Source organism: Arvicola amphibius, chromosome 9 (genome assembly GCF_903992535.2).
Source record: "Arvicola amphibius chromosome 9, mArvAmp1.2, whole genome shotgun sequence".
In the NCBI taxonomy this organism is placed as follows: Eukaryota; Metazoa; Chordata; class Mammalia; order Rodentia; family Cricetidae; genus Arvicola; species Arvicola amphibius.
In genome coordinates this window covers 59,029,011-59,054,921 of record NC_052055.2, presented here as the reverse complement: position 1 = coordinate 59,054,921, position 25,911 = coordinate 59,029,011, and the positions used below count along the sequence as shown (strand labels likewise).

The 25,911-nt window shown below is 48.2% G+C and overlaps 2 protein-coding genes and 1 pseudogene across 2 annotated transcripts; all 3 read left to right on the top strand.

The window, feature by feature from the left end:
• Positions 1–656: 656 nt before the first annotated feature.
• On the top strand, positions 657–4,468 carry LOC119822681 (sperm motility kinase X-like). The gene is made up of 3 exons (XM_042055744.1): positions 657–741; positions 3,580–4,196; positions 4,373–4,468. Exons 2-3 carry the CDS (start codon positions 3,612–3,614, stop codon positions 4,466–4,468), a joined length of 681 nt encoding a protein of 226 aa, XP_041911678.1. The 5' UTR covers positions 657–741; positions 3,580–3,611.
• On the top strand, positions 4,464–23,199 carry LOC119823193. Its single transcript, XM_038343042.2, has 5 exons — positions 4,464–5,326; positions 5,656–5,832; positions 22,586–22,651; positions 22,844–22,942; positions 23,094–23,199. The coding sequence occupies exons 1-2, from the start codon at positions 4,482–4,484 to the stop codon at positions 5,690–5,692; spliced, it is 882 nt and encodes a 293-aa protein (XP_038198970.1). The 5' UTR covers positions 4,464–4,481; the 3' UTR covers positions 5,693–5,832; positions 22,586–22,651; positions 22,844–22,942; positions 23,094–23,199.
• On the top strand, positions 22,995–25,380 carry LOC119822684 (annotated as a pseudogene).
• The last annotated feature ends 531 nt before the right edge of the window (positions 25,381–25,911 follow it).

Below are 25,911 nucleotides of genomic sequence, written 5' to 3'. Positions count from 1 at the left end.
CCCCCTAGCTGGTTCTGGGCGGGTCCTGTGAGGTCCATTTAAAGTGTAAATCTATTGACTACATACTTAAGCGGGGTGATGGCAGCATAGCTTCAAGAACACAAAAAGGCTGATCGCAGCCCTCAAGCCTCAGCCTCAGGTGTTGATGTCACGCTCATGGACACACTTGTGTCCATGCCCCGTGTCTCACAGCAAAGGTTACTTTTGAAGCACTGGGACCCTCAATCATGTACAAGACAAAAGCAGTCCTTGCTCTTCTGTTTGCGTTTGCTTTTGGGTTTGGTGAGAGAGGGTCTCTTGTAGCACAGGCTGGCCTCAAGACCACTGTGTAGCCAAAGATGACCTGAACTGCTGGTCCTCCTGCCTCAACTTTCCTAGCTTTAATAACTGCCATGTGCCGGGCCACAGTGACGCATGCCCTTAATCCCAGCAATCGGGAGGCAGAGGCAGCTGAAGCTCTGTGACTTTGAGGCCAGCCTGGTCTACAGAGCGAGTTCCAGGACAGCCATGATTGTGAAACAGAGAAACCCGTCCTGACAAACCAATCAAAAAAGCCAAGTGCTCACCTTTATGAGACTTTTCCTGTTTTCTGTCAGTTTAATGGCCTAACCTATATCTACCTGTATTTTAATTCCTATCTATCTTCTCCCCAGAGCCCGACGGTCAACACCTCACTGCATAGGCTGAGGCCTAGCGGGATTTCTGGTCGCGCCGGGATCAGCTTGGCCACAGCCACCAAATGTAAGTTTTAACTAAGCCTCCTTTGTTCTATTTACCAATAAAGACTTGGGAGTCAGATGTTGGGGTGATAACCTGCTAGCTCAGAGAGGCCAAGAAGCAACCAATCTACTTTCCTATTTGGACAGAGACGCAGCAAGAAAAGCATCTCTTCACTCACCCCAAACCAAAAAGGCCACAAATCGCTAAGTGCCCCCCTACACCTTCCTGTGCATCCCTCTCTTCCTACTGCCGGCTACTTTGTTCTTCCTTGGCTAATTCTTGTCAACTAGTTGCTCATTCCATCCCCTGAGTTTTTTTCTTTTCTTCTTTTAATTCAATTTGTTGAGACACATGGATAGGCACGCCTTGCAGAGTGGGGTTGGATATTTAGTTATTGGGTATGGAAGGGAAGGGGAAAGAGGAGAAGAACAGAGAGGCAGGGAGAGACAGAAGCAGAAGTGGGGAAAGGAATAGTGGGGAGAATGGAGCAAGGCAGAAGCTGCCTCTTTGGGAGCAGAGACAGAAAAGACCACGTTCCCTGAGTTTTTAACCGATTTTATTAACACACTCTCAAGATTTTCAGAGCATGATCAAATATCCCACTCCTGACTTTCCCATTGACCTCCTATATAATGTGTATCAGCTGACCCTGAAGGACTCTCTTTGTTGTTTTTTTTCTCTGTGTACTTATGCATTTTCTGGCTTGATTTATGAGCTTACTTATTCATAATTTTTAAACTGTCTGTTTATTTTGTGGGTGTAATGGAAGGAATTCAATAAATTCTCTGTGTAGCTCTTGCCTTCCTGGAACTCACTCTGTAGATATGGCTGGCCTCAAACTCAAAGATCATCTGCTTTGCCTTCTGAGTGCTGGGATTAAGCACATGTAGACTGGTAGTTTTTATTTTTTAAGTGGTGCTTCTTGGGGAGATAATTTTTAATATTATTATTTTATGTGTATGAGTCTTTTGTTTTCATGTCTGTGTGTGCACCATGAGCCTCGCACCTGTGGAGGTCACAAGTGGGAGACAGATTAGCTAGAACTAGAGTAACAACAGATTGTGAGAACCATGTGTGTTGGGCATTGAACCAGGTTTCTCTGAAAGAGCAGGTGGTGCTGTTAAAGACTAACTCATCTCTCCAGAACCTCTGTCTTGAGTTTCACTTTTTCATTTACTTTTGTTATGTGTTCCTTGTTCCATTTCTCTTTTCTCATTTCAAGCTTTCCTTGTTATGGTGTACCTTATTGTAGGAACAATTGAGTCCTGGCAAGAGCAGGAACATCTCTAATGCATTCTGACCACTTGATCATGTGATTTCCCCACGCTGCTATGCTTTCTTCTCACACTACCTCCTCCACATTCCTAGGAGTCCCCTCTTATGTTGAGGACCTCCTCCTGCTCCCAAGTGCCACATATGAGAGAAGAAAAGTGACACATTAGAAGGACTGGCTTTCCCGTGTAGAGAGATCTTCTCCATGGACAACCATGTTCTCGAGAGCCCCACTGTTTCATCCTTCTCTATGGCCGTCCTTCTGTATGACTGTGGCACTCTTGCCTTTAATTCTGTTTCAATGTTGTGTTGTCAGGCTAAATATGTAGAGCTCTCCCTGCAAGGATCCTTGTGAGCATATTTTAACCATGAAGTATGGCCTGGCTTATGTGAGTTTGGTGAAAAGATTCAAGTAGTATTTTTAAGGACGTTTACATCTGTGTTCATCATGGAAATAGCCTCTATTTTTCTTCATTGTGTTGTCCTGGTTTTGGCATGAATGTGTTTGGAACTGCTAAGTTCCTTTCTATTTGGTGGAGTATTGAGGAGCACTGACATTTGTTTTCAAGAGATTGGAAGGATTCATCAGTAGGTTTGCCTGGTCATGGGCTTTCCTATTCAGATTCTTTCCTCATAAATATTTCAATCTTGTTCTTTATCATATCTTCTTAGTTGAATTTATATCAAGAAGTTTCCCAATTCCATCCACATTTTCCAGTCCATGAGAAGGACTCTCAGGGTTTTTAAAAACAGATTTCTTTGGGGATGGGTGGATTAGCCTGGAGAGACGGCCCAACAGTTAGGAGCATGTAGTCTTCTCACAGAAGACCTAGGTCTGCCTCACAGCAATCCCATGACATCATAACTTCTTGAAGTGCCCCACCTAGGGGATCTGTTACCCTCTTATGTCCTTCCAGGTCATAGAAATGAAATTATACAAAAGACTTATATCATTATTTAAAACTCTATGTAGTACATGACAGTGTACATGTAAGTGACCTCAATTGTGTGTGTGTGTGTGCATGTATGTGTGTGTGTGTGTGTGAGTAAGTGTGTGTGTGTGCCCTTGCCATCATCCACGCATGTGTTTGGATGCCCTCAGAAGTCAGAGGTGTAGGATCTCCTAGAACTGGAGTCAGTGATCCACCTGACCTGGGTCCTGAGAACCAAACACAGGTCCTCTGCCAGAATAGTAAACCTTCTGACCTCCTGAGCCATCTCCCCACCAAGAAACTCTGGGTTTGGGGATTTTCTGTTGTCTCATCAGCTTCTCGTGCATATGATTTTATTAGTATCTTCTCTCTCAAAGAGTGTTCAGCTCAAGTGAGAGGATGATTCTCCTTCCCAATAAGTGGCTCAAAGCTTCTGCGACCCTTGGTTTCATTCTCTCAGTTTCTGGGTGAATCCGGCCAACCTGATCTGTGGTATGTTCTGCTGTCCACTGCTTTGGAGGGTACTTCCTTCCATTCCTGAGCACTACGTACCTGGTTAGGTTTCCTGAAATATCTGTGACTCTTTTTCTCTTTGGAATGTAGGAATTCATAGTGATAAACATTCTCATTGGTGTGATTTTAACTGTTAGTTTAAAGTTCCCGTTGTATTTCAGCGAGAACCTGGCCATGGAGCAGGGAAGAGAGACCCTCTACTGTGACGAGAAGACATTTACCAGTGTATATCAAATGATGACCACACTGGGACGAGGAACCTTTGCCACAGTCAAACTGGCCTTCCATATGCCCACTGTCAGCTACGTGGCTGTGAAGATTCTTGCAAACGTGAAGGGGTACTCCACCCAGAACAACAACGAGGTTGATATAATGAGATCCCTCGTTCATCCGCATATAATCAAGTTCATTCAGGAGGTCCAGACAGAGGATATGACATATCTCATAATGGATTACGCCTCTAAGGGGGACCTGTTGCATCAGATTCGCAAACCGGGAGGCTTACGGGAGTGCGAGGCTCGAAAACTCTTTACTCAGGTACTGCAGGCAGTGAAGTACTGCCACGACAACTGGATCGTCCACAGGGACATTAAGGCAAATAACATCTTGATCGACGCCTCTGGGAATGCCAAGCTCTGTGATTTTGGCCTTGCGGTGAAAGTCGTCCCTGGCACAAAACTAAAGAATCCCTGCGGAACTCTGGCCTACTGTGCCCCGGAACTCTTCGGAGGGGAGCCCTATGATGGCTATGCCAGCGATGTTTGGAACTTAGGCGTACTCCTCTACTATATGGTGGCCAGGCACGTGCCGTTCCAAGCGAGCTCTTCTGCGGGATTGAGGCGCCAAATTTTGGCAGCAAACTTCAGCGTTCCTCCTCATGTCCCACTTGATATTTTCAACGTAATTGTGGAAATCCTCATGATCAACCCCGACAGGAGGCCCACCATCAGCCAAATCCTGACGCGCCCCATGATCATGGACAGCCAGGCACGGGCATCCATCCAGAGTCTCCCAGACACCCCGAGCCCTAGCATTGTCAGCACCATGGCAGGCGTGGGGTACCAACCTGAAGGAGTGATTGAGTGTCTAGAAGCCCAAAAATTTAATCAGGCGATGGCCAGATACCTGAGTCTGCAACACCAGGCACCCGCGGGAGACTGCTGCCATCACCGGGTGAAAACCACAAAACCCATGGAGCCGGGCCTTGTCCTCAACCTGGCCAATCTTCACACCTTTTCTGGGACTCTCGGGAGAGCTGCTGAGCCTACTCTGCCAACCGTCATCGTGCCATCTGAGCCCCAGAAGAAAGAAGATAAGAATTCCAGGCAGGGTGGCAGAAGGCATAGCGTGCCTGCCACCCTGTGCTGCACGCCTAGGAGGATCCACCTTGCCCACCTATCCCACCTGCGCTGTCCTGTGGCTGATTCCATCATGAACAGCAGCCTGGAGACCAGCAAGAGTTTTTCGCAGTCAAACATCGGGTTGTGTGGCAGCCTGACGGCAAGTGCCCAGCCATCCTGCTCTCTGTACCACCCTCTTGGGGCAGACCACAATGAGGCTGCAAATGATGCAGAGAAACTCTGGAGCTCGCTGGGGATGGCTCTGCCTGTAACCCCCAAAGGCCCCTCCCTTGGGGACACACTACAGGAAGAGACCATCACAGAACTGACCACCAGACAGGAAGGGTCCATCACACATGGTCAGCCCCAGGATGCCGGGCCAGCTTCCTCCCCAAACCAGAGGCATCACCGCTGGAAGGGGGTGAAAAAAAACATTGTAAATTGTCTCAGACACCTATGTTGCTGCCTGCCTCCTGCAGAGAGGAACCATGCCTCCCATGAGAACCAGGCTCCACAGTCAGGGGATCCTAGAGGCACCCACAGAACGAGGTGAGCGCCTTTCTCACTTCATCTGATTTGTCCTTTTCCTCCTGTCCTTTGTGTTACATGATGCCTGTGTCCACTCGTAGCACACCGTGAGGGTAACAACCTGTCACTTCGGAAAGACCAGGTGTCCCCTGAAGTGTGACCTCAGGCTTGTTGAGCAACAGGGGGACAGCAGAGATGCTGTGCCAGGCAGGGAGAGGTTGGGGAAGGTGTAAGGAGGCAAAGATTCCTTGGAGCACCAGTCATGTACTTGGGCACTGCAGGGCAGTGCGCTGAGTCTTGTGTGTTTTGAAGGCACTAAGAGTCTCCTTCCTGTGCTTTTCTCTTTGAAGCCCTGAAGAGGTCAAGCCCCAGCCCCGTGGCTTCTGAGCCACGGGTTGGGGATCGGTCTGGATGAGATTCTGACAGCCCCTCTGGGGACCCAGGCCAGATGCCCAGGACACCGGCTGGCCACAGGCCCCTCCTGCAGAGGAAGAGCTGTCCACCCCAGAGAACATCTATCTCTCCAGGTAAAATCCCAGGCAGGAAGGGTAGGCTTCCCACAGGGTCTAGCTCAGTGTGGAGGGCTGAGGTGCAAAGGTGCCCTAGGCTGTCTCGTGGAACAATAGCGCCTTGCCCTCTCCCCCTGCCTGTGGAAACATCAGAAGTGGTGCTCTGGGTAGTGACTGTCCTTTGCCCCATGTTTCTTGGCAGAGAACACAGTCTTCTCCATGGGGTGACTCTTCTCTCCCCCAAGGAGTGTATTCCTAGTCAGCCTGCCCTAAGCTGGGTTGCCAGGTTGAGAATATGTCCTGTAAGCAGCCCTGTAGGACCGACTCCTCTAGAGGCCAGGTTCTTGCAAGAACCTTTAGCAGGAATCCCCACAAGTCATCCCAGCAAGTTCCATTGCTTGAGTCCTCAGACCCAAAGCTTGGGAAAATCTGAGCTGGGGAGTGAATGACTCCAGGGCAGCAGAGTCACCCCCCTCCACCAATTCTGCCTTCCAGCTACTCACCTCCTATCTCCGTCTGCTTGCTCCTTCAAGGCCACCATTCCCATAACGACAACTGTCTCCTGCACTTACCACCATGTGCCACACCCTGAGGGACTGGTAGGTGTCAGATTAGAGTGAAACCCAAAAACTTAATGAGGGGTCAGCAACCTGCTGTGCCTCCTGCCTCCAGCCTGCCTGAGTCTGCCTGAGTCTGCACTGGGCAGTGACATTCTTTTTTCTTTTTCTTTTTTCTTTTTTTTTTTTTTTTGGTTTTTTGAGACAGGGTTTCCCTGTAGTTTCTAGAGCCTGTCCTGGAACTAGCTCTTGTAGACCAGGCTGGCCTCGAACTCAGAGATCCGCCTACCTCTGGCTCCCGAGTGCTCAGATTAAAGGCGTGCGCCACCACCGCCGGGCTTGGGCAGTGAAATTCTTTAAGAAGGCTTCTGTTTTTCTCGTCCAAGCCACAGTCGCATTGGTAAAATCTCATCTTGTGTTCTTTCTGCCTAGACCGTGTCAACCTGTAGACAGCATGAGATCCAGAGAAGACTGTGGGACTGGTGTGGTGGTCCATCTCTCCAGCTGTCTTCCTAATTAGAACCATCCTGGGTATCTTCTATATTCAAGAATGTGTCCCGAGCATTCAGCGCAGGTCATTGGGATGGCAGGTACCCCGGACTCCAGTGCCACTCGGTTCTCCTGCCCCCCCACCAGTTTTATGGCGATGTCTCCAGACTCAGATCCCCCTCATTTCTCCTTGCAGGTGCTGATTTTTCCAGATACAGAAGTGTGGCTTATCTGAGCTCCTGCAGACTTTGCCCCACAGTGGTGAGTGGTCACTCCCACTCCAACCGCTGGGACTAACCCCCACACACACCCTAGAAACTGAACCCACCTCACACTGTGAACCTAGAACTGTAGACAGCCTTTCTGACAATGGAGAATCAGCCTCATTCTGTCTAGCCCAGGCTGGTTTCTTAAGTCCCAGCATCCTCTAGCCTCAGTTTCTTGAGTTCTGGAACTACAAGTGGTGTCACATATTCTTCTGTTTTGGAGAATCTTTGTTTCTTTGTTTCTTTTCTTTTTCAAGACAGGGTTTCTCTGCAGCTTTGTTGTCTGTCCTGATGTCCTGGAACTAGCTCTTTTACACCAGGCTGCCCCTCAAATCACATGCCTCCCGAGTGCTAGGATTAAAGGAAAATTAAAGGAAAAAAAAAGGCAAGCGCAGCCACAGCCGCCTGGCTTTGCTTTGGAGAATCTTAACATCCTATGCAATATTTAAACTCGGATCTTTCTGATTCTACCTCCCAAATGCAGCTACTGAGCCCAATTTCATGCAATGCTGGTGATCAAATGCAGGGCTCATTCATACTGGGCACAAACTCCATGTCTGAGCCTCATCCCTCACCTGCCTGCCTTTAACATTACTTAGCCGTTAATGATGGGTATGAGGTTTAATCTCAGCACTCAGGAGACTGAGGCAGGAAAATGGTAGGCTTTGTGGCTAGCATGAGATAGGAAGTACAAGCTAGCCTCACACACAGAGGGTCTCTCTCAAGAAACAGCCAGGAGCTGGAGGAAGACGAAGAGGAGAAAGAGGAGGAGGAAGAGGAGGAGGAGGTGGAGGAGGAGGAGGAGGATAAAGAAGAGGAGGAGAAAGAGGAGGAGGAAGAGGAGGAGGAAGAGGAGGAGGAGGAGGAATCAGGAAAGTGGGGTGTAAGACACTGTTCCCCACTGAGAGATGTCTCCCACAGGACAGGAGTAAAAGCAGAGGAGGCCTGCTAACATTCTGGGTAAAGTGAGGAAAGAATAGAGCTGAGGTGGCCCAGGAATGCTGTCAGAAACCAGCTGCTGGTAGTCCCCTCAGGCAAACATGTCAGCACATCCAGCAGGAGCCTGGGCCTGGAAAAGGCTGTATTACAACACTGGAGCCTCAGTGGCAACGGGTCACCAGGGCATTTTGAGGAAGGGTTCATGTAGGACGTCAAAGAGTCTGCGAGACTAAAAACAGGGGAGAAGAGCTTCTCATTAAAGGCTGTCTGAAAAAAAAAAAAAAAAAAAAAAAAAAAAACGGGTCCCTAAGTGTTCCCCCACTGGGAGAACACATTCCTAGTTCTTAATCTGCTCTCTCTCTCTGAGCAACCCATTCTGAGAATAAAGGAGTATCTTAATCCAATCTGGGGTGGGAAGAGCACCTCAGAACCCCATGCTTCCCAGCCCATCGTCACGGGATCCTTTCCTGGCTTCAGCCACTGTACCAGGCTGAATGACTAAAAGTGAGGAGAACTTCTCAGGAGACTCTGGCCAGCCTGGGAGGCTGATCTGGCCTGACACTGTGATCCCCTCTGACTGATGTGATGTTCCCCTGCCCTCTACCCACTCAAACACGCAACCACTGGTGAGTCTCTCTCTTTTCTGTGTCTCTCTCTGTCTCTGTCTCTGTCTCTGTGTTTGTGTGTTTTTCTTGAACATGAACAACTCTCAGGCAGGCCAGCTGCTCTGTCATATGTTAACCCCCAGGGAATCACCAAGCGCTGAGGATGGCCATAAGCAGCCACAATAATGCAAATATACTATAAAAATTCCAATTGATTGTAATAGACATGGCAAATTCAAACAAACATACAAACAAACAAGCAGACATAACACCTTGAGTGACCCACCCTAAAAATTACAGACCCACAGAGGTATGCTAAGGGAACACATTCTAGCTGCAACCATAGATGAGAATTGGCTCTCATTCCCGGACAGGTGTATTAAGTGTTAGGTGCACACTTCCATCTTGTTTTCTGACATGTGGTTGTGTCTACTTTGGTTTGTGGGAACAGTATGCTATGAACTGTTTGTCTTGAGAATTCACACAGAGTCTTGCCCTGTATCTCGGGCTGGACTGAAATGTAGTGTGTAGTCCAGGCTGGCTTTATAGGCCTGAAGATGCTGCTGCCTCAGCTCCTCCTTAGCTGCACTGAAGCACTGTCAGCATGGTCGTTTAGTCAAGGGCTCATAGAGCCCAGGCAGGACCCTCTGTAGCCAAAGATGACCTTGAGCAGGATCCTCATCTTCTCGTCTCTAACTGCCCACTGTAGGAATTCCTTCCTGCTTTGAGCCACTCTGCCCTGTCAAGTAGGAAAACCTCCAGACCAGAGTAGGCATGACTGAATTCCAGGCTGAGTGGAACCTGTCTCCAAAAGAATATGGAGATTCTAAATATTCTAACTATCAGATCTGAAGAGCAGGGCTGGCGAGATGAGTGGACAGGACTGTGTGACAACAGCACGTGCCAGCATCCTTGTGTCATCTTCACCTGGTGGTGAAAGGAGCAGGTGTGGGAGCTTGCTGGCCTGACATCAGCAAGACACCCTGTCTCAAAAATTAAGGTGTAAGTCCGGTGGTGGTGGAGCACCCCCTTTGCCTCGGGATGGGGAGATAGACGCAGGCAGATCTCAGAGCCCGTTCCATGACAGCCAGATAAACACAGAGAAACCCTGTCTCAGACACCAAGCAAAAAGATTTAAGGAATAAAAGCATTTGATGAATATTCCTGGTCTACATGTGTGCTCAGAGGGTGAGGACACACAGATAGACAGTCACACACACACACACACACACACACACATACACACACAAACTTATGGTCATGCATATATCATACACAAACACATACCTGCCTTTTGTAGAGTTCTTCAACCCTGTCCTTGTCTGTTCCTCTTCACTCTCTGTACCTTGTACTCACGGTCTTGTTTTTTCTTTGCGAAAGCATATGACTCTCAAACCCCACAGGGGCATATCTACTGGTTGCTTCTAATGAAGAATCCTATCTTTTTCTCTCCTCTTGTTTTGACTCCGGTTTACTGTATGTAGTCCCGGCTGCCAAGGACTGTCGATCTTCCTGCCCCCAGCCAACTGAGTGTAGGCGGTCTATACAAGGTATGTAACTTGTCTTAGCGGGTTTTGGAAGATTTACTTTTTAAATCATCTATGTAGGGGTGGACATCCTTGATCTCTTAATCCTTGTGCCTCTATGTACAAATGTAGGGATGACAGGAATTCCACGCCAAGCCTTGTTTGTTTGGTTGTAGAAACCAAACCCAGGTTTCTGCATGGTGGGCAAGAGCTACCGCAACTGAGTCACACCTGGAGCACAGGCAGGCTAGCCTCAGACTCTCTGTAGCTGAGAAATACCTCCTGATGGAACTGCAGATCTTACCCATTGACCCTGATTTTTCTTTTGCTTTCTTTCTCTCTTTTTCTTTCTAGCCTTTCTAGATGACCCATTTTTCCGACTGAGAGTCTTTTGAAGTTGCACACACAAGGGGTGTAGCTGGACGCCACTCTTCTTCTGAAGCTAGTGAGCTGTGTTCCGGTTGGGAGGGAGGGACAGGAGGCTGTCCCAGTCCCATGTCATTTCAGAGTCCTCAGACTCTACGCTGTGTATCCAGGCAGCGTTGAAGGTGTGTTCTGACCAGAAGCCCTCACGTCGGCCACGTCTAACTCCCTAAGCACCTCCGTGCGACCACATGGAAGTCACCAGCTCTAACCAGCCCATGTCCCGACCTCAGGCTGATGAAACTAGGAAGACGGAGCCCCACCCCCACTGCTTGAAGGTTTAGTCACCTCACCCCATGGGGCAATCTCCTATCCCTCGCATTTAGACAGTTCTAGGGGGGTTGTGGATTTGTCTTAAAACTAGATGCTAGAGCTAGGGTGAAGGTGTATGCCTATAATCCCAGGACTCTGAAGGCTTAGACTAGAGACTAGCCATGAGTTCAAGGCCAGCCTGGCCTCCATGAGGAACAGTAGTCTAGGCTTTGGTGGCTCTCTCTGTAAAACACAGAAAGTGAACAACAGGACTAATGCTCAGTGTGCCTAGCATACACACTGGCTCTGGCCCTGGCTCCTTTAGCATAGAATAAAACCAAGCAGAGTATGCCACAAATCCCAGCATTGGGGGGCAGACACAAGAGGATCAGGGAGTCAAGGCCATGTCCAAAACAGAAAGTTGGAGGCCAGTCTAGAAGGAATGACACTCTATTTTATAAACAAACAGCACCTACCCCCAAATCTTAATGCCCCAATCTGAGAAAAGAGTGACATAGCAGCCCTTTCTAACCACATATTCTTTGTGAATCAAAAGATCTTTCTGATAGAGAGAAGAAAATCAGGCATCCAGATATTCAGGGCTATTTCCTGTGACTCACATCTGGAACTGGCCTGAGCCAATTGAGTTCATCCTTGTGCACAGCACTGAAAAGCTCTTTGTTAAGTACTCCCTGCCTACCCTGTGGGAGGCTCTGATAAGGTTTGGGGAGCATGGGGACCCCGACCTGTGCCAATAAGAAATATACAGAGAACTCAAGAAATTGGTCATCCAAAGAACAAATTTTCCAGTAAAAAATGAGGTACGGACCTAAACAGAGAACTCTCAACAGATGAATCTAAATGGCTGAAAGACACTTAAGGAAATGCTCAACATCCTTAGCCTTCAGACAAATGCAAATGAAAATATCTCTGATGTCATATCTTACACCTTTCAGAATGGCCAAGATCAAAACACTCATGACAGCGTATTCTGGAGAGGGTAAATGGTACACTCTGCATTGCTGGTGGGAGTGCAAGTTAATACAGCCACTTTGGGCATCAGTATGGTGATTTCTCTGAAAGTTAGGAAGCAACCTTCCTCAGCAATACCACTTTTGGAGTGGATATATATATATATATATATATATATATATATATATATATATCCAAAGGATGATTAATCATACCACAGGCGCATGTGCTCAACTATGTTCATAGCAATATTGTTCATCATAGCCAGAACCTGGAAACAATCTAAATGAACCTCGACTGAAAAATGGATAAGGAAAATGTGAAAAATTTATACAATGGAATAGTACACAGCAGAAAAAAAAATGGCATCTTGAAATTTGCAGGCAAATGGATGAATGTAGAAAGCATCATATTGAATGAGGTAACCAAGACCCAGAAAGACAAATACCATATGCATTCCCTCATGAGTGGACATAAAGCAAAGAAAACCGAGCCAATCATTCACAACCAGAGAACTTAGACAACAAAGAGGACCCTAAGAATGCCACACGTGGATCTAATGTACATGGCAAGTAGAAAAAGACAAATCTCCTGAGTACATTGGGAGCATGGGGGTCATGGGAGAGGGTAGAGGGGAGGGGTGAGATGGGAACGGAGGGGAGAAGAATATACAGCTCACTAAAACGATAAATAATTGAAAAAAAGTAGAGCTGGCAGTGGACAGCTGATCTTGTGGCTTGGTCTTGGGTTCGACTGGCAGGACAAACAGGCAGTGGAGACATTTGCAGAAGGTGGGGTGTGGCTGTGAGGGACTGCAGGTCAGAGGGTGACAACAATGAGAGCCTTAGCAGTAGGAGATAGCTCAGTGCAGGTGGCAATGGCTGGTATTTCTGAGGCACAAGATCGTAAAGTCCTGGAACTAGGACAGCACCAACTGTACCAGGGTTTAGAATCCACATGGACAGAGACACAAAACAGAACTAAAATCGTCAAAGGGGCCATGAGAGCTAAAGGAGTGTAACCACACTCAGAAAAGCTACTTGGGAGTTGCCCTAGCTCTGAGGTCTGCTCTGAATTTTCATTTGCATTCTCAACTATTTTGGTTGTTATTTAGTTTATTGTGATAGGATTTTCCCCTCTACTTTCTCTAAAATGTTGGCCCAGAACATCAGGTGGAAGAAACCACATGTGCCTCCTTCTTCAGGGGTGCGGATTCCAGGACCACTGATGGATTTTTTTCCTCTCATCACTTTGAACATATCAACCCACTGCCCGCTGGGGTCCTAGTTTTCTGTCTGGTGGGAAATTGGATGAAGAGTTTATGGAGAAAATGTGACAAAGTCTATTCCTCTCAGCCCGGTGGAACTTAGTCACTTGCCCTGGAGTGTCCCTGGAAGCAGAGCATTGCCACCACATCCCAGAGTCAGTGAGAGGCTACCATGTTATTCTGATCAATCTGAGTCTACTAAAAAAGAACTGCTTTGAGGATGGATGTGATGGGCTCCATGAGCCAAAAGTCATGACAGCATGTTAGGGTCTGTGAGAAGTGGCTCATGCTCCCATCCACTAATAGATGGTGTCAGTGTGTGCCACTTGGATTTTGTCAACTTGACACCAGCTGGAGTACTCTGAGGGAGAAGGAACTTAACTATCTAATAGGTAAGTCTATGGGGAATATCAATTAGTGATGGATGTCCCTGGGCTGGAGGTCAAGGCTGTATATCTAAAATAAGCTGGCTTAGAGAGTCAAGGAGAGCAAGTCAGTAAGTGGCTTTATTCCATGGTATCTGCTTTGGTTCCTGCCTCGAGGTTCTTGTCTTGACTTCCTGCCCTGACTTCCACTCATGGTAGCTTCTGATAGGAAAGGGAAAGGGAAGTAAACCTTCCTATCTCAAGTCGTTTTGGGTCATGATGTTCCTTCACAGTAAGAGAAAGCAAGTATACAGTGTCCCTACCCAGTGAAGGACAACATCCAGAGCCTGTTATAATTCAAATGATTCCACCTACTATGATTATTAAAGTGGAAAGGGTTTCTATTAGGGTTTGGATGTGTAATACCCAAGGAAGGATCCTGTGTTTGGACACTGATCCCTAGCAAGTGGCCATGTTTCAAAGTTGTGGAAAACCTGGTAAATAAACCCAGAAGGAAAAGGTAGGTCATGGGGTGTTGTAGAATATTATTTTAAGGTGTGTGACTACTGTTTAGGTTGCACTTGGTGAACTCTGTGAAGCTGGGATGCTTTGCCTGTCTACAACACCTGGTGGGCTAATGAAGATTTTAATGGCCAAATGTAAGGCAGGAGAAAGGATAGGTTGGTCAGTCACACAGAGAGTATAAATGGAAGGAGAAATCCTAGAGGAAGGAACAGAGAAAGAGCAAGAAAACAAATAGAGGAGGATGCTAGGGGAAGCTATCCAGTTACCCAGCCACTGAGTAATAATCAAAGTTAGATACACAGAGTTTAAAAAAAGGAAAAAGCCCAGAGCCAGAGGCAAAGGAGGAAAGGATAATTCAAAGATAAGAAAAGATGGCAAGGGCCGGGCGGTGGTGGCGCACGCCTTTAATCCCAGCACTCGGTAGGCAGAGGCAGGCGGATCTCTGAGTTCGAGGCCAGAGTGGTCTACAAGAGCTAGTTCCAGGACAGGCTCTAGAAAATACAGGGAAACCCTGTCTCAAAAAACCAAAAAAAAAAGCTGGCAAGGAACAAGCACAGCTAAGGTTAGGCATTGTAAGGAAGAAGAAGCTACTGTGTGTAATTTAACTGGGAGCTGGTTGTCAGGACAAAAAGAAAGAAAGAATGAAAATAACAGACACGATGAACAAAAAAGGGGGACACAGTGAATACTACTTTGGTGTAACCATCAGTTCCCTATATCCCAACTGACCAGGGCAGCCTTTCTGTACTTAGGGACAGAATGTGAAAAAAACCAGTATCTGAGCCAAGCCATGATTGGTCCATTTCTTGCTCTGACCTCACAATGACAGAACCCTGTTGCCTAACAACTCTGGCTGAGGCTGCCTCCTCTCCTTCCAGTACAGAGGCTGATCGTCAGTTGAAACTTGGTGATTTAGACAGAAGTGAGCTGGTTCCACTTGGTGGATATTCATGAACTGTTGAATCTGAACACTGTGAGTTTCCTTCTGAGGTCACAGATTTGGGGTTCAGAGGTTTGGTTTTCCAGGATTTAAAATAATCCTCTCTTCCTTCCTTTCTTCCTCGGTCTGGGGTATAATTTGGGGCAATTTTTATTATCTGCATTAATTAGGTGTTTACTCTGTTTTAATCTTTAGTTTTAATATTTTTCTCTGGGTTCATTCCTTCGTTCACCATTTAAAAACGTTTGTTTCCATTGACTCTACAACATGAGTATTCTCACAGTGACATTTACCTACACGCACATGCAAAGCTTGGACCACATTCCCCTGATCTCACTGCCTCCTGCCCACCCCTTCCAAGTCCCTTGGTGTTCTCGCTTTTTCACTCAGCCAGTTACTGTCCGAGTCCAGGCCAAGTCATGTGGACTCCCGTCCAGAGGACTGACAAGCACATTGGATGGTGTCCTAAGGAAGGGCACTGATGTATGTCTGTCTGCCTGTGCTCTAGCAGAAAGCCTCCTCCAAAGTGGTTATCTTAGGATCTTCCTGGCAGTTCAAAGTCAGGCCTGCAGAGGGCCAGAGGTAAGAGTTAGAGGCCATTTTGTGATGCTAATTATGGAACAGGGCAGCTGAAAAGGATTCAAGAACAGAAAATGTGAAAGTCTAAAAAGAACCTGTTCTTGGAGGAAGAGAGGAACTTTCCTTGGTGGGACATAGCACACCAGGTCCCTCCACTATCTTCTGTCCTTCTGTGTGCCTGAAACTGGCCTTCCGTGGGACTTTTTCATTCGCTAGCAGGGGGCAGGGCGATTGCAGTACTAAAGCTGGGGTGTTATCAGGCACAGCAGAGGTGGGGGCAATAATCATTTGGAAGCAAAGGATCAGTTCTGCTGGCCAAAGACCTCAAGGAACATGTTCTGGAACAAAACTACCTAGTGCTGGGATGATCTGCCCAGCACTCCAGAGACCCACCCCAAATACCTGTCCTTTTGGAAAAACAGGGGGACATTTTGTTGACAAGGACCGTCTTTATCTGATTATCAGTCACAAGCCTGGGCTAGAGGAAAACTCTTTCGTCTCATCTTTTCTTTCTTTTTCCAGACAGGGATCCTCTCAGTGTGGCTCTGGCTGTTATGGAACTTGGTTTGTAGACCAGGCTGGCCTCGACCTCCCAGAGAGCTGCTAGCCAGTAACTAAGTGTGTAATGTGTGCACATGTGATGCCTTAAGGGTGCCAACGTTCTATTGACAGAACCTCCTGCTTGAGCACTCGTAAACTTCCATCCATTTTCTTTGGCTTATGCCCCCTAGCTGGTTCTGGGCGGGTCCTGTGAGGTCCATTTAAAGTGTAAATCTGTTGACTACTTGCTTAAGCGGGGTGATGGCAGCATAGCTTCAAGAACACAAAAAGGCTGATCGCAGCCCTCAAGCCTCAGCCTCAGGTGATGATGTCACACTCATGGACACACTTGTGTCCATGCCCCGTGTCTCACAGCAAAGGTTACTTTTGAAGCACTGGGACCCTCAATCATGTACAAGACAAAAGCAGTCCTTGCTCTTCTGTTTGCGTTTGCTTTTTGGTTTGGTGAGAGAGGGTCTCCTGTAGCACAGGCTGGCCTCAAGACCACTGTGTAGCCAAAGATGACCTGAACTGCTGGTCCTCCTGCCTCAACTTTCCTAGCTTTAATAACTGCCATGTGCCGGGCCACAGTGACGCATGCCCTTAATCCCAGCAATCGGGAGGCAGAGGCAGCTGAAGCTCTGTGACTTTGAGGCCAGCCTGGTCTACAGAGCGAGTTCCAGGACAGCCATGATTGTGAAACAGAGAAACCCGTCCTGACAAACCAATCAAAAAAGCCAAGTGCTCACCTTTATGAGACTTTTCCTGTTTTCTGTCAGTTTAATGGCCTAACCTATATCTACCTGTATTTTAATTCCTATCTATCTTCTCCCCAGGGCCCGACGACAGTCAACACCTCACCTCATAGGCTGAGGCCTAGCGGGATTTCTGGTCGCGCCGGGATCAGCTTGGCCACAGCCACCAAATGTAAGTTTTAACTAAGCCCCCTTTGTTCTATTACCAATAAAGACTTGGGAGTCAGATGTTGGGGTGATAACCTGCTAGCTCAGAGAGGCCAAGAAGCAACCAATCTACTTTCCTATTTGGACAGAGACCCAGCAAGAAAAGCATCTCTTCACTCACCCCAAACCAAAAAGGCCGCAAAAGGCTAAGTGCCCCCCTACACCTTCCTGTGTATCCCTCTCTTCCTACTGCCGGCTACTTTGTTCTTCCTTGGCTAATTCTTGTCAACTAGTTGCTCATTCCATCCCCTGAGTGTTTTTCTTTTCTTCTTTTAATTCAATTTGTTGAGATACATGGATAGGCACGCCTTGCAGTGTGGGGTTGGATATTTAGTTATTGGGTATGGAAGGAAAGGGGAAAGAGGAGAAGAACAGAGAGGCAGGGAGAGACAGAAGCAGAAGTGGGGAAAGGAATAGTGGGGAGAATGGAGCAAGGCAGAAGCTGCCTCTTTGGGAGCAGAGACAGAAAAGGCCACGTTCCCTGAGTTTTTAACCGATTTTATTAACACACTCTCAAGATTTTCAGAGCATGATCAAATATCCCACTCCTGACTTTCCCATTGACCTCCTATATAATGTGTATCAGCTGACCCTGAAGGACTCTCTTTGTTGTTTTTTTTCTCTGTGTATTCATGTATTTTCTGGCTTGATTTATGAGCTTACTTATTCATAATTTTTTAACTATCTGTTTATTTTGTGGGTGTAATGGAAGGAATTCAAGAAATTCTCTGTGTAGCTCTTGCCTTCCTGGAACTCACTCTGTAGATATGGCTGGCCTCAAACTCAAAGATCATCTGCTTTGCCTTCTGAGTGTTGGGATTAAGCACATGTGCCACCACAGACTGGTAGTTTTTATTTTTTAAGTGGTGCTTCTTGGGGAGATAATTTTTAATATTATTATTTTATGTGTATGAGTCTTTTGTTTTCATGTCTGTGTGTGCACCATGAGCCTCGCACCTGTGGAGGTCACAAGTGGGAGACAGATTAGCTAGAACTAGAGTAACAACAGATTGTGAGCACCATGTGTGTTGGGCATTGAACCAGGTTTCTCTGAAAGAGCAGGCGGTGCTGTTAAAGACTAACTCATCTCTCCAGAACCTCTGTCTTGAGTTTCACTTTTTCATTTACTTTTGTTATGTGTTCCTTGTTCCATTTCTCTTTTCTCATTTCAAGCTTTCCTTGTTATGGCACACCTTATTGTAGGAACAATTGAGTCCTGGCAAGAGCAGGACCATCTCTAATGCATTCTGACCACTTGATCATGTGATTTCCCCACGCTGCTATGCTTTCTTCTCACACTACCTCCTCCACATTCCTAGGAGCCCCCTCTTATGTTGAGGACCTCCTCCTGCTCCCAAGTGCCACATATGAGAGAAGAAAAGTGACCCATTAGAAAGACTGGCTTTCCCGTGTAGAGCGATCTTCTCCAGTGACAACCATGTTCTCGAGAGCCCCACTGTTTCATCCTTCTCTATGGCCGTCCTTCTGTATGACTGTGGCACTCTTGCCTTTAATTCTGTTTCAATGTTGTGTTGTCAGGCTAAATATGTAGAGCTCTCCCTGCAAGGATCCTTGTGAGCATATTTTAACCATGAAGTATGGCCTGGCTTATGTGAGTTTGGTGAAAACATTCAAGTAGTATTATTGAGGAAGTTTACATCTATGTTCATCATGGAAATAGCCTCTATTTTTCTTCATTGTGTTGTCCTTGTTTTGGCATGAATGTGTTTGGAACTGCTAAGTTCCTTTCTATTTGGTGGAGTATTGGGGAGCACTGACATTTGTTTTCAAGAGATTGGAAGCATTCCTCAGTAGGTTTGCCTGGTCATGGGCTTTCCTATTCAAATTCTTTCCTCATAAATATTTCAATCTTGTTCTTTATCATATCTTCTTAGTTGAATTTATATCAAGAAGTTTCCCAATTCCATCCACATTTTCCAGTCCATGAGAAGGACTCTCAGGGTTTTCAAAAACAGATTTCTTTGGGGATGGGTGGGTTAGCCTAGAGAGACGGCCCAACAGTTAAGAGCATGTAGTCTTCTCACAGAAGACCTAGGTCTGCCTCACAGCAATCTCATGACATCATAACTTCCTGAAGTGCCCCACCTAGGGGATCTGTTACCCTCTTATGTCCTTCCAGGTCATAGAAATGAAATTATACAAAAGACTTATATCATTATTTAAAACTCTATGTGGTACATGTCAGTGTACATGTAGGTGACCTCAAGTGTGTGTGTGTGTGTGTGTCTGTGTGAGTAAGTGTTGTGTGTGTGCCCTTGCCATCATCCACGCATGTGTTTGGATGCCCTCAGAAGTCAGAGGTGTAGGATCTCCTAGAACTGGAGTCAGTGATCCACCTGACCTGGGTCCTGAGAACCAAACACAGGTCCTCTGCCAGAATAGTAAACCTTCTGACCTCCTGAGCCATCTCCCCACCAAGAAACTCTGGGTTTGGGGATTTTCTGTTGTCTCATCAGCTTCTCGTGCATATGATTTTATTAGTATCTTCTCTCTCAAAGAGTGTTCAGCTCAAGTGAGAGGATGATTCTCCTTCCCAATAAGTGGCTCAAAGCTTCTGCGACCCTTGGTTTCATTCTCTCAGTTTCTGGGTGAATCCGGCCAACCTGATCTGTGGTATGTTCTGCTGTCCACTGCTTTGGAGGGTACTTCCTTCCATTCCTGAGCACTACGTACCTGGTTAGGTTTCCTGAAATATCTGTGACTCTTTTTCTCTTTGGAATGTAGGAATTCATAGTGATAAACATTCTCATTGGTGTGATTTTAACTGTTTGTTTAAAGTTCCCATTGTATTTCAGCGAGAACCTGGCCATGGAGCAGGGAAGAGAGACCCTCTACTGTGACGAGAAGACATTTACCAGTGTATATCAAATGATGACCACACTGGGACGAGGAACCTTTGCCACAGTCAAACTGGCCTTCCATATGCCCACTGTCAGCTACGTGGCTGTGAAGATTCTTGCAAACGTGAAGGGGTACTCCACCCAGAACAACAACGAGGTTAATATAATGAGATCCCTCATTCATCCGCATATAATCAAGTTCATTCAGGAGGTCCAGACAGAGGATATGACATATCTCATAATGGATTACGCCTCTAAGGGGGACCTGTTGCATCAGATTCGCAAACCGGGAGGCTTACGGGAGTGCGAGGCTCGAAAACTCTTTACTCAGGTACTGCAGGCAGTGAAGTACTGCCATGACAACTGGATCGTCCACAGGGACATTAAGGCAAATAACATCTTGATCGACGCCTCTGGGAATGCCAAGCTCTGTGAAATTGACCTTGCGGTAAAAGTCGTCCCTGGCACAAAACTAAAGAATCCCTGCGGAACTCTGGCCTACTGTGCCCCGGAACTCTTCGGAGGGGAGCCCTATGATGGCTATGCCAGCGATGTTTGGAACTTAGGCGTACTCCTCTACTATATGGTGGCCAGGCACGTGCCGTTCCAAGCGAGCTCTTCTGCGGGATTGAGGCGCCAAATTTTGGCAGCAAACTTCAGCGTTCCTCCTCATGTCTCACTTGATATTTTCAACGTAATTGTGGAAATCCTCATGATCAACCCCGACAGGAGGCCCACCATCAGCCAAATCCTGACGCGCCCCATGATCATGGACAGCCAGGCACGGGCATCCATCCAGAGTCTCCCAGACACCCCGAGCCCTAGCATTGTCAGCACCATGGCAGGCGTGGGGTACCAACCTGAAGGAGTGATTGAGTGTCTAGAAGCCCAAAAATTTAATCAGGCGATGGCCAGATACCTGAGTCTGCAACACCAGGCACCCGCGGGAGACTGCTGCCATCACCGGGTGAAAACCACAAAACCCATGGAGCCGGGCCTTGTCCTCAACCTGGCCAATCTTCACACCTTTTCTGGGACTCTCGGGAGAGCTGCTGAGCCTACTCTGCCAACCGTCATCGTGCCATCTGAGCCCCAGAAGAAAGAAGATAAGAATTCCAGGCAGGGTGGCAGAAGGCATAGCGTGCCTGCCACCCTGTGCTGCACGCCTAGGAGGATCCACCTTGCCCACCTATCCCACCTGCACTGTCCTGTGGCTGATTCCATCATGAACAGCAGCCTGGAGACCAGCAAGAGTTTTTCGCAGTCGAACATCGGGTTGTGTGGCAGCCTGACGGCAAGTGCCCAGCCATCCTGCTCTCTGTACCACCCTCTTGGGGCAGACCACAATGAGGCTGCAAATGACGCAGAGAAACTCTGGAGCTCGCTGGGGATGGCTCTGCGTGTAACCCCCAAAGGCCCCTCCCTTGGGGACACACTACAGGAAGAGACCATCACAGAACTGACCACCAGACAGGAAGGGTCCATCACCCATGGTCAGCCCCAGGATGCCGGACCAGCTTCCTCCCCAACCAGAGGCATCACCGCTGGAAGAGGGTGAAAAAAACCATTGTAAATTGTCTCAGACACCTATGTTGCTGCCTGCCTCCTGCAGAGAGGAACCATGCCTCCCATGAGAACCAGGCTCCACAGTCAGGGGATCCTAGAGGCACCCACAGAACGAGGTGAGCGCCTTTCTCACTTCATCTGATTTGTCCTTTTCCTCCTGTCCTTTAAGGTACATGATGCCTGTGTCCACACATAGCACACCGTGAGTGTAACAACCTGTCACTTCGGAAAGACCAGGTGTCCCCTGAAGTGTGACCTCAGGCTTGTTGAGCAACAGGGGGACAGCAGAGATGCTGTGCCAGGCAGGGAGAGGTTGGGGAAGGTGTAAGGAGGCAAAGATTCCTTGGAGCACCAGTCATGTACTTGGGCACTGCAGGGCAGTGCGCTGAGTCTTGTGTGTTTTGAAGGCACTAAGAGTCTCCTTCCTGTGCTTTTCTCTTTGAAGCCCTGAAGAGGTCAAGCCCCAGCTCCGTGGCTTCTGAGCCACGGGTTGGAGATCGGTCTGGATGAGATTCTGACAGCCCCTCTGGGGACCCAGGCCAGATGCCCAGGACAGCAGCTGGCCACAGGCCCCTCCTGCAGAGGAAGAGCTGTCCACCCCAGAGAACATCTATCTCTCCAGGTAAAATCCCAGGCAGGAAGGGTAGGCTTCCCACAGGGTCTAGCTCAGTGTGGAGTGCTGAGGTACAAGGGTGCCCTAGGCTATCTTGTGGAACAATAGCGCCTTGCCCTCTCCCCCTGCCTGTGGAAACATCAGAAGTGGTGCTCTGGGTAGTGACTGTCCTTTGCCCCATGTTTCTTGGCAGAGAACACAGTCTTCTCCATGGGGTGACTCTTCTCTCCCCCAAGGAGAGTATTCCTAGTCAGCCTGCCCTAAGATGGGTTGCCAGGTTAAGAATGTGTCCTGCAAGCAGCCCTGTAGGACCGACTCCTCTAGAGGCCAGGCTCCTGCAAGAACCTTTAGCAGGAATCCCCACAAGTCATCCCAGCAAGTTCCATTGCTTGAGTCCTCAGACCCAAAGCTTGGGAAAATCTGAGCTGGGGAGTGAATGACTCCAGGGCAGCAGAGTACCCCCCCTCCACCAATTCTGCCTTCCAGCTACTCACCTCCTGTCTCTGCCTGCTTGCTCCTTCAAGGCCACCATTCCCAGAATGACAACTGGCTCCTGCACTTACCACCATGTGCCACACCCTGAGGGACTGGTAGGTGTCAGATTAGAGTGAAACCCAAAAACTTAATGAGGGGTCAGCAACCTGCTGTGCCTCCTGCCTCCAGCCTGCCTGAGTCTGCCTGAGTCTGCACTGGGCAGTGACATTCTTTAAGATGGCTTCTGTTTTTCTTGTCCAAGCCACAGTCGCATTGGTAAAATCTCATCTCGTGTTCTTTCTGCCTAGACCGTGTCAACCTGTAGACAGCATGAGACCCAGAGAAGACTGTGCGACTGGTGTGGTGGTCCATCTCTCCAGCTGTCTTCCTAATTAGAACCATCCTGGGTATCTTCTATATTCAAGAATGTGTCCCGAGCATTCAGCACAGGACATTGGGATGGCGGGTACCCCGGACTCTGGTGCCACTCGGTTCTCCTGCCCCCCCAATTTTATGGCGATGTCTCCAGACTCAAATCCCCCTCGTTTCTCCTTGCAGGTGCTGATTTTTCCAGATACAGAAGTGTGGCTTATCTGAGCCCCTGCAGACTTTGCCCCACAGTGGTGAGTGGTCAGTCCCACTCCACCCGCTGGGAGTATCCCCCCACACACACACCCTGGAAACTGAACCCACCTCACACTGTGAACCTAGAACTGTAGGCAGCCTTTCTGACAATGGAGAATCAGCCTCATTCTGTCTAGCCCAGGCTGGTTTCTTAAGTCCCAGCATCCTCTAGCCTCAGTTTCTTGAGTTCTGGAACTACAAGTGGTGTCACATATACTTTTTTTTTGGACAATCTTTTTTTGTTTGTTTTGGTTTTCAAGACAGGGTTTCTCTGTATCTTTGGAGTCTGTCCTGCTGTTCTGGAACTAACTCTTTTAGACCAGGCTGACCCTCAAATCACGTCTCCCGAGTGCTAGGATTAAAGGAAAATTAAAGGAAAAAAAAGGCAAGCGCAGCCACCGCCACCTGGCTTTGTTTTGGAGAATCTTAACATCCTATGCAATATTTAAACTCTGATCTTTCTGCTTCTACCTCCCAAGTGCAGATACTGAGCCCAATTTCATACAATGCTGTGATGAAATCCAGGGCCCATTCATACTGTGTACAAACTCAATGTCTGAGCCTCCTCCCCTACCTGCCTGCCTTAAACATTATTTAGCCTTTAATGATGGGGATTAGGTTTAATCTCAGCACTCAGGAGACTGAGGCAGGAAAATGGTAGGCTTCACGGCCAGAATGAGATAGGGAGTACAAGCTAGCCTCACACACAGAGGGTCTGTCTCAAGAAACAGTCAGGAGCCAGGTGGAGACCGGTCTTGATGGTGCAGCACTTGGGAGGCAAAGGCTAGTATACCTCCGAGTTTCCCGCCAGCCTGTTCTACAGAGTGAGTTCCAGGACATCCAGGGCAGAAACCCTGTCTCCAAAACCAAAAACTAAAAGTGAAGCAAGCAAGCCAGTAACGGTGGCACATGTCTGTTTGCAGTACCTGGGAGGTGATGCAGGCTGATCAGGAGTTCTAGGCCTCACACAAACCCCACACAACAGAAGTTAGTTAGTTGAAACAAAACTCAGGTCTCTAGCACTGAGCTGCATGCACCCTAGCCTAGAAAAGTTGCTTCTAGCCCCGGCCTCCCGCTTTGCAAAGTATCTAGCCAGTCTCTGCCTTCTCCCTTTCTTTCGTAGGCCTCAAGGGGCAGCATGTGCCTCTCTCTGGCTCAAAGACTGTTAAGGGCAAACTGGATGGCAAGAGGTGCCGAATCCGGGTCCTTACCAGCAGCCCTAAGGCTGGAGAAGCCACCTTGCTGGCATTGTCAACAGAGGCAGGAGGAAGACTCACTTGCGCTCCGGCCCCCATGGCAGCGTAAGGATCATGGAGGGTCTTCAAGAGTATCGTAACTCTCGTAACTCTCGGGTCCCCCTGCAGCCCATTCCCAAAAGCTTGCCACCTCAGATCCCTGCCGGCTTGTGGCCTCGGTTCTCTGCCTTTGGAGGCAGCCATTTGGTCACAGGGCCTGGGTCAGCCATGGCTCTGAGGTCACCCACTTCAGGGAAGAGGAAAAGGAAGAGAAAGGTCACAGAGGCCTCAGACATTCAGAAGGCAGTCAACGGGCATGGGGCCATGGAGGTGGACACAGCCTGGAGTGGCCTAGAAATGAGGAAGAAGAAGAAAAAGAAGCATCATGTGGGTAAGGTAGAGATGTTGGAGGCTGAGACCCTAGGGTCCATGGCAGAGATGGCAGAGCCCATGGGAATGCGATTCCCATCTGCCTCATTAGCAAGAAGAGGAAGAGCAAGTCCACGGCAGCAGAGATGTTCCAACCAGAAGAGGAACTGAGACCCATGGAATCTGTGTTGGACACAGAGCCTCCTGATGGGACCATCCAGTCCCCCACCAAGAAGAGAAGGAGGCAGAAGGAGGCTGAAGGGATGCAAGCAGTGTTGCCGTCGTGGCTGACTCAGCCACAGATCTCTGTGGAACCCCAGGAGGAAGCCATCCCACTGTCCCCCACAAAGAAGAGGAGAAAAGAAAAGAGGCAGAATTTGGTGATGGAGCCAGATATGGAGCTCCCTGGAGTGACCACAGAGCCTGAACTATCAGAACATGGGCTTCAGTCTGAGGCAGCTCCTTTGTCTCCCAAGAAGACCAAGAAGAAAGAAAAGGAAAAGTGGCTGGATAAGACGCTGGCCTCTGGGGCAGAGGTGGCAAAAGCTGCACTTGCAGCTAACTTTGAGCCCCAGGTGGCTCCAAACCCAGCAAGAAGAAAGAGAAAGGACAGATAGATAGAAAGGTGATAGATTTCCCCTGTCTGAGATGACTGACCCAAGAGAATCCGAGAATCCTGAGGCTGGAGCAGTTCAAGGATCCACAAAGAAGGAGGAGGACGAGGAAAAGGAGGAAGAGGAGGAGGAGGAGGAGAAGGAGGAGGAGGAGGAATCAGGAAAGTGAGGTGTCAGGCACCATTCCCCACTGAGAGATGTCTCCCACAGGACAGGAGAAAGGAGAGGAGCCTTACTAACATTCTGGGGAAAGTGAGGAACGATCAGAGCTGAGGTGGCCCAGGAATGCTGTCAGAAACCAGCTGCTGGTAGTCCCCTCAAGCAAACACGTCAGCACATCCAGCAGGAGCCTGGGCCTGGAAAAGGCTTTATTGCAACACTGGAGCCTCAGTGGCAGCGGGTCACCAGGGCATTTTGAGGAAGGGTTCATGGAGGATGTCAAAGAGCCTGTGAGCCTAAAAACAGGGGAGAAGAGCTTCTCATTAAAGGCTGTCTGCTAAAAAAAAAAAAAAAAAAAGGGTTCCCTAAGTATTC